Source organism: Sapajus apella, unplaced genomic scaffold, assembly GCF_009761245.1.
Source record: "Sapajus apella isolate SASKATOON/1434 unplaced genomic scaffold, GSC_monkey_1.0 scaffold19, whole genome shotgun sequence".
Taxonomy (NCBI): Eukaryota; Metazoa; Chordata; class Mammalia; order Primates; family Cebidae; genus Sapajus; species Sapajus apella.
In genome coordinates this window covers 15,580,180-15,594,803 of record NW_022436959.1, presented here as the reverse complement: position 1 = coordinate 15,594,803, position 14,624 = coordinate 15,580,180, and the positions used below count along the sequence as shown (strand labels likewise).

The 14,624-nt window shown below is 38.6% G+C and overlaps 1 protein-coding gene across 1 annotated transcript in view; it reads left to right on the top strand.

The window, feature by feature from the left end:
- Positions 1 to 14,624, top strand: part of DNAH11 (dynein axonemal heavy chain 11) — a 406,504-nt gene that overhangs the window by 61,056 nt on the left and 330,824 nt on the right. Inside the window, exons 10-14 of the mRNA XM_032287021.1 lie at positions 4,800 to 4,937; positions 5,535 to 5,659; positions 6,255 to 6,450; positions 8,743 to 8,847; positions 9,007 to 9,399. Of these exons, the coding sequence (XP_032142912.1) occupies positions 4,800 to 4,937; positions 5,535 to 5,659; positions 6,255 to 6,450; positions 8,743 to 8,847; positions 9,007 to 9,399 (957 nt within the window). The remainder of the gene's footprint in view (positions 1 to 4,799; positions 4,938 to 5,534; positions 5,660 to 6,254; positions 6,451 to 8,742; positions 8,848 to 9,006; positions 9,400 to 14,624) is intronic.

Genomic DNA, 14,624 nt, shown 5'->3' with positions numbered 1-14,624 from the left:
CTAGCCATATGCAGAAAACTGAAACTGGACCCCTTTGTTACACCTTATACAAAAATTAACTTCAGATGGATTAAAGACTTAAGCTTAAGACCTAAAACCATGAAAACCCTAGAAGAATACCTAGGCAATACCATTCAGGACATAGGCATGGGCAAAGACTTCATGACTGAAACACCAAAAGCAATGGCAACAAAAGCTAAAATTGACAAATGGGATCTAATTAAAGAGCTGCTGCACAGCAAAAGAAACTATCATTAGAGTCAATAGGCAACCTACAGAATGGAAGAAAATTTTTGCAATTTACCCATCTGACAAAGGGCTAATATCCAGAATCTACAAGGAACTTAAACAAATTTACAAGAAAAAAACAACTCCATCAAAAAGTGGGCAAAAGATATGAATACACACCTCTCAAAAGAAGATGTTTTTGTGGCCAATAAACATGAAAAAAAAAAGCTTATCACTGGTCATTAGAGAAATGCAAATCAAAACCCCATTGAGATACCATCTCATGCCAGTTATAATCACATTCATTAAAAAGTCAGAAAACAACAGATGCTGGAGAGGATATGGAGAAATAGGAACACTTTTACACTATTGGAATGTAAATTAGTTCAATCATTGTAGAAGACAGTGTGGCGTTTCCTCAAGAATCTAAAACCAGATATACCATTTGACACAGCAGTCCCATTACTGGGTATATAAACAAAGGATTATAAATCAGTCAGCTATAAAGACACATGCACGTGTATGTTTATTGCAGCAATGTTCACAATAACAAAGACTTGGAACCAACCCAAATGCCCATCAATAATAGACTAGATAAAGAAAATGTGGCACATATACAACATGGAATACTATGCAGCCATAAAAAGGATGAGTTCCTGTCCTTTGCAGGGACATGGATGAAGCTGGAATCCATCATTCTCAGCACGCTGACACAGGAACAGAAAACCAAACACTGCATGTTCTTACTCATAAGTGGGTATCGAACAATGAGAACACGTGGACACGAGGGCAACATTACACCCTGGGGCCTGTTGGGGGATGGGGGTATAGGGGAGGGACAGCATCAGAAATACCTAGTATGTATGACGGGTTGATGGATGCAGAAAATCACCATGGCATGTGTATACCTATGTAACAAACCTGCACTATCTGCACATGTACCCCAGAACTTAAAGTAGAAAAAAAAATTCATGAAGATCAAATGGTTGTTTTTTAAGAACTCTTCAATGAAACTGAGGTGTCATTAGCCGAAATATACAGTCTGTTGTTATAAAATGACCTGTAATCTCATCTCTCAAGTATAATTACTATTATCTTTAATACTGCCACTATTTTTTCTTTGCCTAGATATGCATACATGTTTCTCTTTGACAAAAATGACATATTTTAAACCTCTACTATAATCTTCTTCACTTAAAAGTCATAAAATTTTTCTTGCCTTTATAACAGAATTCAACTATTATTATTTTTTTTAAATATCTGTGTAATAGTCTATTCTTTGTTATTGGAACTAGTTTTTTAAATGCTTTTATAAATAACTAAAAAAGAATGTACAGTGAAAGCTCCATTACAGACGCTCCTGCCATTTCTAATTCAAGTCTCTTTTTTTCACAACCATTAATTTGAATTCTGTTAAATTACCTGCCAGTTAATTTTTTTCTAAACAATTTAATCTCTCACCTTTTTTTTTCTTTAACTTTTCATGTATTTGACCTGCATACTGAACAAATATGAGATCATACTGTCATAAGCTTGGCGGAGTGTGACATCATCTTGCAGCTTCTGTGTAGATCACTTTCCATGGTGACTTACGCAAAATGGCGATTTATAACTACTTGAGGCTAGGTGGACTGACTGGTAGTTCAAGTAATGAAATAACATACTGATGACGGTAAACTGCAAGTGTAATGGCAGAGGAAAATATTACAAGGTTGTCTACTTAGAAAAATACTTCACTCATAGGGATAGGGTGATGAGCCTATTTACTGTTGGTCCCTGGGAAAAATATATTTGTAGAATGTTCCAATACCTGCTATTGTCAAAGACACGACCAGGAAGGGCACTGGAATGGAACACTATTCTACTCTAATACAAAAGTATAGTACTTCAAAATTGAAAGTGCTGGCGCTCACCAAAAACCAAGACCAAATACTACTGAATGGCTCTCTAAAATTTACATGATGGTAGACTGAAATGTATAAGAAAAAAATGTGTCTAGAAAGGACATAGCTTTGAAAACTATTAAAATGTGAAGGGTATATGGTTAAGGTGGCCACAGGTTTTAAAAAATCTTTGAAAGAGGCACATCTAGGAAAAATATAAATGTGTACTACATTGAACATGCAACAGTGTTATGAAAAGCTGTATTATGCAGTGAAACAGAAGTAGATCAAAATTAAGGCAAACCTTGCAGATCTCAGATGGGATATTTAGAAAGAGAAGCCTGTGGTGGGAATTATATTTAGTCTTGAAGTCAATCAAAGAAAACATCTCTACTCTTCATAAAATAGCTTTTAGTTTTCCTGTGAATAAGGAAGCAAGAGCTTGAAATGATGTTTACTCTCCTCCTGGAGGGTAACTTTTATACATTTTAGATGATGAGCAATTACAATAATGTATACTGCCTCACACATTGAGACTTTTCCTACTACTTTTTGGCTTTACAACCTTGCCCCGGAATGTTTTATCTGTGTATTTTCTCTTCACAACCTGGAGTTAGGGACGGCTAAGCTGGTAAGTAAGATGTGATGTAGCTAGGAAGGTTCTGGTATTCTTACCATTGTGGTCAGTATGGTGAGTGTTGTTGTGAAATAAATACACTTACCAATTCTTGTTGGAGAATACTTTCTTGTTTATAAGGCGGTGTTTATTTTAGAATTTGTATTTGAAACCCAATCTCAACAAAACAATGGCTTTGGGAAGAAAGTTAATCATTTACATTTTGCTAGGTAGCAGCCAAGTGGATTTAGAAATATTTATCAGTTTCTACTGTAGTTATAATTGATGTTACCAGAAAAAGTCAGAATGTGTTTGTCCAAATTGGCCCCTTAAGGTATAGTTAGGGTTATATTAGAGTTATATTTTAGTTTTTTTTTTTTTTTTGAGACAGAGTCTTATTCTGTTGCCCAGGCTGGAGTACAGTGGGACAATCACTGCTCACTGCAACCTCCGACTCCCAGGTTGAAGCAGCTGTCCTGCCTCAGCCTCCTGAGTAGCTGGCGTTACAGGCAGGCACCACCACACCCAGCTAACACATTTTAGTTTCTTCAATTTTTTGGTGGTAATTTTATTTTCAGTGATTGTAGTTTATGGAAATATTTGCAGATTCTTTATTATGAAGCTGTTTTTTAAAGTGAAACTAGTTTTAGGGATCACCTATTATTTCCTTAATAAAAAGAACAAAGCCCCCTCCTTTGCCATATTGTTAAATAAGGCATGACCTTGGATACAATTTTTCTGCCACCATAAATATACTTAGCCTTTGAAAGAAGACATTTTCTCAAAATAACTGTCTACCTGACAGGCTTAATAACTAACATATTATGAAGTCCAGACAGAATGAACAGATGACAAAATGATACAACTTTCAATGGCATATTAGCTGATAAAAGCCACACAGTGAAGCACAAACCTGAATGCTAGACTGCCTGGTTTCCAGTCCCAGCTCCACCACTAGCTATATGAATTTGGGAAAATCATTCCCTCCTTATAACTCAGTTTCCTCACCTGGAATGTGTAATAATAACAGCACTTTTAAGGACCTTAACATACAGTTCCTGGGACATAGCCTATAGAAACATTGGTTATATAAAAATATATATTTTAGTTATTTTGCTTGCAAGGGAAGAGCTGTTTTATGCTAGCACGCAGAAGAATCCACATTGGGTAGTAAACAAGACTAAAGACTAATGGGAATCTAAAATTAGATTCACTGGGAATCTGCTTTGTGAACACTGGCAGTGAAGGTAAGTTTGAAATCTAGGGGGCTCCACTGACTGAACAAGAGGAGTTTGTGAGACTTCACTCTTGCTTTGCTGGTGATGTGATCCTGTTCAGCCTGTGTCTGCTTGCTTCTGTCCCCCTATCAGTTGGCTTCCTCTGCTTGTTAGTAGTTTCTGCTCACTGATAATTTTAGTCAGCATGCACTCAGCCAGGTCCTGACTCTCTAAGAAACAATCTGATTAGCTCAAGGCATTGATTTGAGCCAGGACATCCATGTCACAGGGGTCATCCACCTGTGTAGTGGTTGTCCTTGGAACAGTCATCGTTATAGCCCGAGGACACTGTTGGGGGTGGCTGAGTCACATGGATGTACCGGGGGCTGTAGGCAAGCGGTCATGGTGACTGGCACATCTGGTATAATTATTCATGCTGTGACCTAGAGGCCCTCAATATGGATATATGGATATTTATATCTAAAGAATACATATGCAGGAGGGAAGAACAATAACGAGTATGTGAATCTTGTTTCTATTCTTACATCCACAAAGCATCTTCTGTAACATTACCTGGCACCCAACAGGAAATAGTATTAGCTGTGGGCAGAGATTGCAGGCAGACAGTGGTTCTTTTCTGCTGAGGAAGGGAAATTATTTTACATCTAGAATTGGTTTATTGGATGTACAGAAATTTTAGATGCAAAAATAGATTTTACATTTTGAAGCATCGCAGGATACTTTGAAAATTCTAAACTTCAGTCATGTAAGAGATTTGAAAGGGGACATTGTGAGCTGAGTATTTCTGTTAAAAACTCATAGTGCTTAACATTTCCTTAACTTTGATTTTTATAGCTTTTGACCGTATTTGGAAATTTTCTAGAGAAGCCAGTCGTCATGGAAATTTTCAGCCTACATTACAGCACACTAGTGCATATGTTTAATACAGAGCTGGATGTGTGTAAGCAATTGTACAATGAACACGTGAAACAGGTAAGTGGCAGATAAGGTTGGGCACATTCACAATATCATTTTTGTAGATAATGACCATCAACTAGAACTTGATGTGATTATATCTAAAGATTATATATAGGCACTACATTTTCGTGCTTTTATTTAGCGGTTTCCTCATGGTAATGGTAAACTTGCATTAGGACTGTAACTCATCTAGTAATCAAGTGATTAAACACGTATGTTTTATACTACTGTAAAAATACCAAAATGAACTCTTGCTTAAAAGGTTGGGAGGCTAATCCCAGCATTTTGGGAGGCCGAGGCAGGTGGATCTCAAGGTCAAGAGACTGAGACCATCCTGGTCAACATGGTGAAACCTGGTCTCTACTAAATACCAAAAAAAAAAAAAAAAAAATTAGCTGGGCATGGTGGCACCTGCTTGTAGTCCCACCTACTCGGGATACTGAGGCAGGAGAATTGCTTGAACCAGGGGTCTGAGGTTGCAGTGAGCTGAAATCGCACCACTGCACTGCAGCCTGGTGACAGTGAGACTCTGTCTTTAAAAAAAAAAAAGATTGATAGGCATTCTGACTAAATGTTCCCTTTCTTCCTCTTCACCAAAATACCAACTTGCAGATTGAACATGGACATGTAGTTCTTAACAAGAACATGCCATTTACCTCAGGAAATATCAAATGGGCCCATCAGGTCCTCCAGCGACTTCACATGTTTTGGTCAAACTTTGCATCTCTCCGTTATCTGTGAGTACTTAAGCTTAGATCATGGCACGTGATCCTAATGTTGTGGTTGATGTTTTATATAAGGGAGTGAGCTATTCATATTGGCACTTAGGAAGCCATTGCCCTGTTTACTTCTGTCATTTGTTGGGTTTGTGGAGAGGGATCATCCCCACGTTTTTGGAGTATTTATAACGGGACTCTTAGAACTTGATATGCTTACATGTTTTCTGGTCCTTGTTTCTTTTCATTTGTTTTTTCCACCTGCCATGTTTGGAGTTTTTTGCTGTAATTGCTTTTCCTTTTTCCAATAAGCAACACTGCTTTTGTTATCCAGTCTTTGTGTCTCTTTCTTCTCTTCATTGGAGCTGGTAGCTTGTTGCTATCAATGTTTGGTAACATCTTTGGAGTTTCATTCATTTTATAACTTTATTTTTTAAAGTAAAAGCAATTCATAGACATAATGAATTGTTTCTCTTCCTGACTGTTTCTTTTCCTGGTTGTTTATAGTGCATTATCATATTTTATATATTTTATATTGTGTATTGTATTATATAATTATTAAGCTGAAATCTATGTAATATATGAATAAGCCAGTAGAAAAACCTTATTCTTACAGATTTTTGGGAAATCCTGATAATGCCTTAGTTTATCAAAAGTATGTTGAAATGACCACTTTGCTTGAACAATTTGAAAATCTTATCTATAATGAATGGAAAAGTAATGTGGATGAAATCTGCGAATTCAATTTAAATCAACCCTTGGTAAAATTCAGTTCCATAAATGGTCTTCTCTGTGTCAACTTTGACCCAAAGGTAGGAATTTGACTTAAGATGATATATAAGTGCCCTTTTTATTATAAGCTTATTTCTGATATTTCCAGTCATTTGTAATTTATTTTGGGAAAATATCAAAGTTGTGAGGAATATAAATGTAAACAATTTCTAGTAAGTCTTTGTTGTAGAGATTTGTTTCTCAAATTCTACTAATTACTTTATTAATTTGTAGTGCATTTATTTCTTTACCACCTCACCCTCACTAGATAATGAGCCACTGAGAGTAGCATTCTTTTCGAGTCTTTATGCTCTATGTTTCTAGTGTAGTGTCTGGTACTTGGAAACACTTAAAAAATGTTAGCTCAACTGAATTGAATCATTTGTCTTTACCAGATAGTTTCTGGCTAAATACATTCATAATATACACCAGTTTTTTAGTTAGTTAAAATTTCATCAAAAGACATGTCATGCTTTTGATGAACAGTGATAAATTTTAATTTGTCATTTCTTTCAAAGGGACAGTAGCTTATATATGGTAATTAAATTGATGGTAATTTAAAAAAACATAAAACACATTAATAAAAAATATTAACAGTTAAATAATATCCAGGATGAATATTATCTTTATTGAACATGCCTTTTGTTACTGCACGGTAAATCATGTAACAAAGGAAATTTCATATATTTTGTCAAAGGAAATTTCATTTTCTCATAATATCATTATGTGTTATGTAACATAATTTCGTTATGTGTTATGTAACAATGGCAGTTTGTTACCATTTATATACGGGTATATAATTATACAATATGTGCATATATTTAAATACTAGATGTGCATGTATATACGTGTATATACATATTATATATTTTAAATAACGGATCTCCATGTCTGGCAGTTTGTTAGATATGAGACTCAAAATGAGCTTTATTTTCTTTTTATTACCATGGATATGCTTTAGTATAGCAGGCAAGCTTATAAGAATATCTATTGGTTGCAAATCAAAACCGCATTGAGATACCATCTCACGCCAATTAGAATGGCGATCATTAAAAAGTCAAGAGACAACAGATGCTGGCGAGGGTCTGGAGAAATAGGAATGCTTTTATACTGTTGGTGGGAATATAAATTGGTTCAGTCATTGTGGAAAATAGTGTGGCAATTCCTCAAGGATCTAGAATTAGAAATACCAATTGACCTAGCAATTCCATTACTGGGTAGATACACAAAGAATTATAAATTGTTCTATTATAAAAACACATGTACATGTATGTTTATTGCAGCACTGTTTACAATAGCAAAGACTTGGAACCAACCCACATGCCCGTCAATGATAGACTGGATAAAGAAAACGTGGCACATATACACCATAGAATACTATGCAGCCACAAAAAAGGATGAGTTCATGTCCTTTGCAGAGACATGGATGAAGCTGGAAACCATCATTCTCAGCAAACTCATACAAGAACAGAAAACCAAACACTGCATGTTCTCACTCATAAGTGGGAGTTGAACAATGAGAACACATGGACACAGGGAGGGGAACATCACACACCAGGGACCAGCAGGGGGTTGGGGATTAGGGGAGGGATAGCAGCAGAGGGTGAGGGCATAGGGGAGGGATAGCATTAGGAGAAATACCTAATGTAGATAACAGGGTGATGGATGCCTAATGTAGATGATGTGTTGATGGATGCAGCCAACTACCATGGTGTGTGTATACCTGTGTAACAAACCCACATGTTCTGCACATGTACCCCAGAACTTAAAGTACAATAAAAAAAAAACTGTTTGTGGTTTCCATGACAAAACACAAAATGCCTTGAGCATCTAGCTGAATTTTTAGGGGTGAAGATTGTACATTCACTATGAGTGATTAGCTGGAGTCTCTCTTGACAGTCCAAGTGCATGCCTAGGAGGTGGGAAAGTTAGCCTCACTGGGTTCAGTAGGCAAACTGTACACCCAAATCCTGGTCTGTTTTCCTAAAATATATACAGAGAATAATTGACTTGATTTTGCTAGTAAAACTCAGCACACATACCTAAATATATGATACAGAGAACTGAGGATTCTCTCTACTTTGTGATTTCATGAAACCAATTTATAGAAACTAATTTATTGAGATGTTTTAGGGATAATTCATATACCTTTACTGTATTACAGAAAGTATGATTTTTATTTTTTAAAAATGTATGAAACAAAAGCCTATTTACCTTGATGATTTGAAAATATAATCCTTGGATAACATCATAAGTGTTTCAAGTTAAACTTGAGTTAAAATAGAATGACTGTATGAAAATATGCAATAATTTTAATAATTTTATTTTAATAGCTAGTGGCTGTATTGAGAGAAGTGAAATATCTTTTGATGTTGAAGAAGCAGGACATACCAGATTCAGCTTTAACCATCTTCAAAAAAAGAAACAGTATTTTAAAGGTTTGTGTTTTTTGAAAAAGATACTAGGGCCTATTATGAATAGAACTATTTTGCATTTTAATTGTTAATGTGTAGACCTATATGACACTTTTACACTTTTAAGGTAGAGAACATAGCTAACATATTTGGCACTTTTTGTTTTGGCCTTTCTTTGCTCAGTACATTGGAAATCTTGACCTTCTTGTGCAAGGATATAATAAGCTGAAACAGACGCTCCTAGAAGTTGAATACCCTCTGATTGAAGATGAGTTGAGAGCTGTTGACGAGCAGCTGACAGCAGCCACCACGTGGCTGACATGGCAGGACGACTGCTGGAGCTACATCGAGCGGGTGAGGGCGGCCACAGCCGAGTTGGAACGCAGAGTTGAGCACACGCAGAGCAATGTGAAGGTGATCCAGCAGACCATGAGGGCCTGGGCCGGGTGTGCACTGCCTCCCAGAAGAGAGCACAGACGAGAGGCGGCCTTCACTTTGGAGGACAAGGGTGATTTGTTTACAAAAAAATACGAGTTAATCCAAGAAGATGGCCAGAAGATCCACAGCTTGGTCGAGGTAACGGCTTTTAAGCTTTCAAGATTTATAGATCTTTGCATTGAGTTCAGAGAAGAGCAAAAATACTTAGCCTAATAATGTGGGACTCTTCTTTCAAGACTGAAAGAGCTTTATGAATGGTTTTATTAGGCATTTAAAGTGGGGGAATTTGTGTTACTTGCCTGCAATTTCTATAGCCCTCACTACTCTCACTCCTGAGGGAAGAGATTAGAATGTGAGATGTGTTGATTAAACAGAAAGGCTGGTGATAGAATCTTTATCTTGTCACAGTAGCGTCCTCTTTTGGATGCTCTTAATAGCTACCACTGTTTGCTGACTGCCAAACACCTGCTTATGTCGTCTCAAGGAACCCTCTCAACCATCTCCTGAGGATGGCAACAGTAATTACTCTCCTTTTAGCAAAGGAGTTTGAGTTCCTAAAACAGTAATAGGCACTAATCTAGAGTTATGGATTTAAGAGAAAACAGAAAACAAAAAACAAAAGGCAGAAGGCAGAAAAATAAAAGCAACCCCCCCCAACACACAAAAAAATCCTTTATTGCATGGAGCTTACACCCTAGTCAGGGAAGTTAGCAAGAGACAAGAACAAATAGTTGATATGTCAGTTGTAATAGGAGCAATGATGAAAAATAGAGTAGAGCGGGTGGGATAGGGAGTCGCTTGGGGGAGGGGTGGTTGGGAAGGCCTGTTTCCTAAGATAGCATTTCTGCAGAGAACCGACAGGGAACAAAGCATACAGATATCAGGAGAAGGATGTTCTGGAGAACCAAGGTATGGATGCTTTGAAGTGGGAGCAGCCTGGCCTGTCCCAGGATCAGTCAGCAAACTGGGATGAGAATTCACAAGGGGTGTGGTAGTAGAGGATGAAGTTTAAAAGGGACTAACAGCACATTACATGGGGTTAGCAGGCTGTTACGAGGACTTTGGATTTTACTATTAGAGGAAAGAGCAGCCAGAGACTTTCTGCTGAAAAGCTTTCCCTGTGGAGGGTAAGCCCCAGGGGAGCAAGGAAGGTGGTCAGCAGGGAGACTCTTCAGACCCTACTCTAATGATCCAGGTGGGAAATGATGCTGCCTTGGGTCATGGTGCTAGTGATCAAGGCAGTTCATATCCTGCGTATATTTTGAAGGCAGAGCCAGCAGAATTTGCTTTGAGGAATCAGAGGAGAGAGAAATCAAGGATGATTTCAAGGTTTTTGGTCTGAGTTACTGGACTGGAGTTGCCCCTTAATGATATGAGAAGATTGTGGTGAGCAGATTTTGTAGGGGGAAAAAAACGGTTTGGTTTTAAATATGTTAGTTAGAGATGCTTGTCCTGAGGGACATTTTGAGTAGACTAGAATTGCAAGTGAGATTTTCAGGAGAAAATCCAAATAAGTAACAGAATTGAGATTCGTGCACATATATATGGCATTTAGAGCCATATAATTAGATTAAGAACATGTAGGAACTGGAGATAGAAAAGAGGTCCAAAAACGAGACTTGAAGTCCTCTCTAGGTCAGAGGAAAATGCAGCACAGGGTACTGAAGAAGGAGAGAGTGTTGTCCTGGAAACCAGTGAAGAAGGAATTTCGAGGAGGAGGAAGAGCTCCACTCTATCCCATCCTGGCATAGGACCTGAAAATAAAGACGGAGGTTAACTCTCAGATCTGGCAACATGGTAGTCATTGGGATGAGAAGAGGTGATTTCATATGGTGGCGGAGTGGAAGCCTGATGGGAGTGGGCTAATGAGAGAATGGGGAAATGTGAGTGGAGACAGCCAAGGAGATCCTGAGGAGCTCTGCTCTGGGGACAAACTGAGAAGTGGACAGTGTCTGCGACCTGTGTATCAGGGTAGGGAGGGTTTTATTTTTAATAGTGGTAGATGTTTCAGGATGATGTTTGTATGTTAATTGCAGTGATCTAGGAAGGAGAGAAAATTGTTGGAAGAAAGCCACTGAGGGAATGGGATTTAATAAATGCCTGTAGAAGGTGTCTTTAGATAGGAGCACAGAGCATTCATCTGTAGTATGGGATGGAGGAATGTGGTGCTCACAAATGTGCAATGCTGATGATGGGAACTTGGGGAGTTGATTTCTTGTTGTTCCTATTTCTTAAGGAAAAAAGGGATGGGAATGAAAGAGCATATTCTGTTTCCTCTGTGCATCCTTGTTATGGGGAGTCTTCTCTATAGACAGGCACAGTCCTCAAACCATGAATACTCTCCTCTGGGCAAGACAGACCACACATGCACACACAAAATTTCTCTCTCTCTCTCTCTCTCTCTCTCTCTCTCTCTCTCTCTCTCTCTGTAACACGCACTCTGTCACACACACATACTCTCTTTTTCTTTGTCACACATACACACACACACACACACACTCCACACTCTCACATATCACACACACAGCCTGTCTTTCACATCCACCCTTACACACACACACACACACACACACACACTGCATCCGTCATGAAGTACCACAATGTGGGGTAGGGAAAATGTCCTTGGTAGAGCCTGGAAACCAGAGTCTTCTAGAGGCTGGGCCTGAATTTTCTCATGTGTAAAATAAAGATCCTTCTCTCTAGGCTAAGTCAGCAGAACAGGAAATAGATGACGGTTTTCCTGCTGAGAATCATATACAACCCATTATCTAGTCTTGGCAGTGCATCGTCATTCACTTACTTGAGAAATACTCACTGTGAACCTTGTACCCAGCACCTTTCTCGGTTTTTGAAATATGAAAGAGAGCAGAGCAAAGATCCTTGCTCTCATGGAGCTTGAGTCTAGTGAGGGGAGAGAGAATAAGCACTGATGTGGTAAGTCACAGTTAGAACTGGTACATGCTACAGAAAAAAGATCAAATGGGAGCAAGGCAAGGGAATTCTGGAGGGAGGGGTCAAGGATGCAGTTTTAAGTAGGATGATCAGAGTAGGCCTCAACCAGAAAGTGAAATTTGAACACACACTTGACAAAGGCGATAGAGTCAGCCAAGTGGGCCTGTGGGTGAAGAGTGTCCCAGGCAGGGAAGAGGGCTGGTGGGCGGGAACTCCCTGTGCATGCTCGAGGAAGAGTAGGGATGTAGTGTGGGGGGAGTACAGGGAGCTGAGTGGAGAATTGCTGAGGTGAGGTCAGATGCTAAGCTGCGTGGGAGGGACCAGCAGCCAGGGGAGACTTCTTAGGCTTTGTACAGATGCTGGCTTTTGCTCTGAGGTATGTGACACTGCAGAATTTTAAGGAGGGGAGTAAATAGAATCTTACTTGCATTCTAAAAGGAATTCTGGCTGTTGCGTTGAGACTCTACACAGGGAGGCAAAGGAAAAGGCAGGATGACCTGATAGGTTGCTGTTCTTGCTAGTAATCTCGGGATTCCATATGTTCAGGCTGCTATAGCGAAATGCTGTAAACTGGGTAGCTTAAAAATAACAGAAATGGTTTTCTGATAGTTCTTGAGATCCAGGTGCCAGCACGATCAGTTTCTGGTGAGGGCCCTCTTCTAGGTTGCAAACTGCCAACTTCTCACTGTGTCCTCACATGGAGGAAGGGGCACACGTGTTCCCCTGAGCCTGTTTTATGTAGGCACTAGTCCCATTCATGAAGTCTGTGCCCTCAGGACCTAACCACTTCCTCCTAACCCCCTCGCCAGTACCATCTTCTTGCCGGTTAATATTTTAACGTTCGAATTTTGGGAGTACATAAGCATTCAGAGCACGGCACAATCGTGTAACAGACGATGGTGTTGGACCTGGGTGGCAACAGTGAAAGTGATTAGAAGTAGTTGGATTCTAGATATATTTTGAATTAAGTGAAACAAACATAAATTCCTAAAGACTGGATGTGGAACATGAAAGAAAGACAAATTAAAGATTATTCTACACATTTTGTCATGATCAACTGGAAAAGTGAAGTTGCAGTTCATTCAGATGGGGAAGAGTGTGAGGGGGAGAGATTTAGCAGGAAAGATCAAGATTTCAGTTTTAGGCATTTCCGGTTTGAGGGGTTAATTAGCCAAGTAGAGGAGCTGAGTGGGCTATTGGATTTATTCATTTAGAATTAGGGAGAGGGGTCCAAACTGAAAACACAGATGAAAGAGGAATGGGTGGCAATGATATTTAAGCCAGGAGACTGGATGAGATCACTGAGAACATGAGTCTAGCTAAAGAAGAGAAAAAAATCAAGAACTATTGGCTGGACCACCATTCTTCTCTTAGGAGACTGGGGAGAAGAAGGACCAGCCAAAGATACAGAAAAGGAAAGACAAGACAGTAGAAGGAAAACCAGGACAGGAGGCTGAGTGAAGAAAATGTTTTAAGGGTAATGGATTTTCTTACCAAAAAGCAAAGTACAGTACGTTTGCTATGCTCTAGTGGATATGGAGAAGAAAATAAAAAGAAGCACGTAATTAACATGGGTTTCAATATTTCCGTTGACTTGACAAGTTTTCTGAAATTTCTAAGAAAGTTTTAATTTTCCCATCAATGACAATTTGCTAGGACAAAGACTTTGTTTCTGTCTTCCTTGAATACTGCCTGAAATAGCATCCTAAGGCTGCCATGACAAGATCCACAAACAGGGTGTGTTGAAATGAAAGAAGTTTATTCTCTCATAGTCCAGAGGCTAGAAGTCTGAAGTCAAAGTGTGGGCAGGTGCCCCACTCTGAAGGCTCTGCCAAAGGCCTGGGTAGCCTGGAGAGACCTTAGGGGTGTTCTGATATGTAAAGGAGGTATTTATCTGGAAGTTAATTTGTTTTTCAGCAGTATTTTAACTAAGTCATGCCATGGACTATTTCTAGTTGTTCACTGAAATGCTGTGAATTATTCTGTGACTTTGAAGACACCTCTACAACTGTTGTATGTGTTAGAATCTGTCTCATAGAAGACAGATGATGGATTGCAATTAGTTTTTTCTGTTACATTTTCTTGATAATAAAAAAGTACTCCCCAAACTCCAAGGATTTTTAAACCATTAAGATTTATGAATCCTGATGAAAATGCATTAAAAGTATGGCCAAGACATGACTAGAAAGTGTCATAAAACAAGGTTTTGCAGTGTTATCTCAGAGAAAAATGTTAGAATTTTTTCTACATTTTTCTATAATAAATATAGAAAATAAATGGATTCTCTTCTTTTTGTCCTTAAGGCAAAAACTAAGAAGCTTTGAAATCACCGTTCTCAATCTGAGAATGGAAGAGAGCTTCTGCCTTGAGGGAATGCAAGCCAGCTTTAAAATGGAAATTAAATGATTATT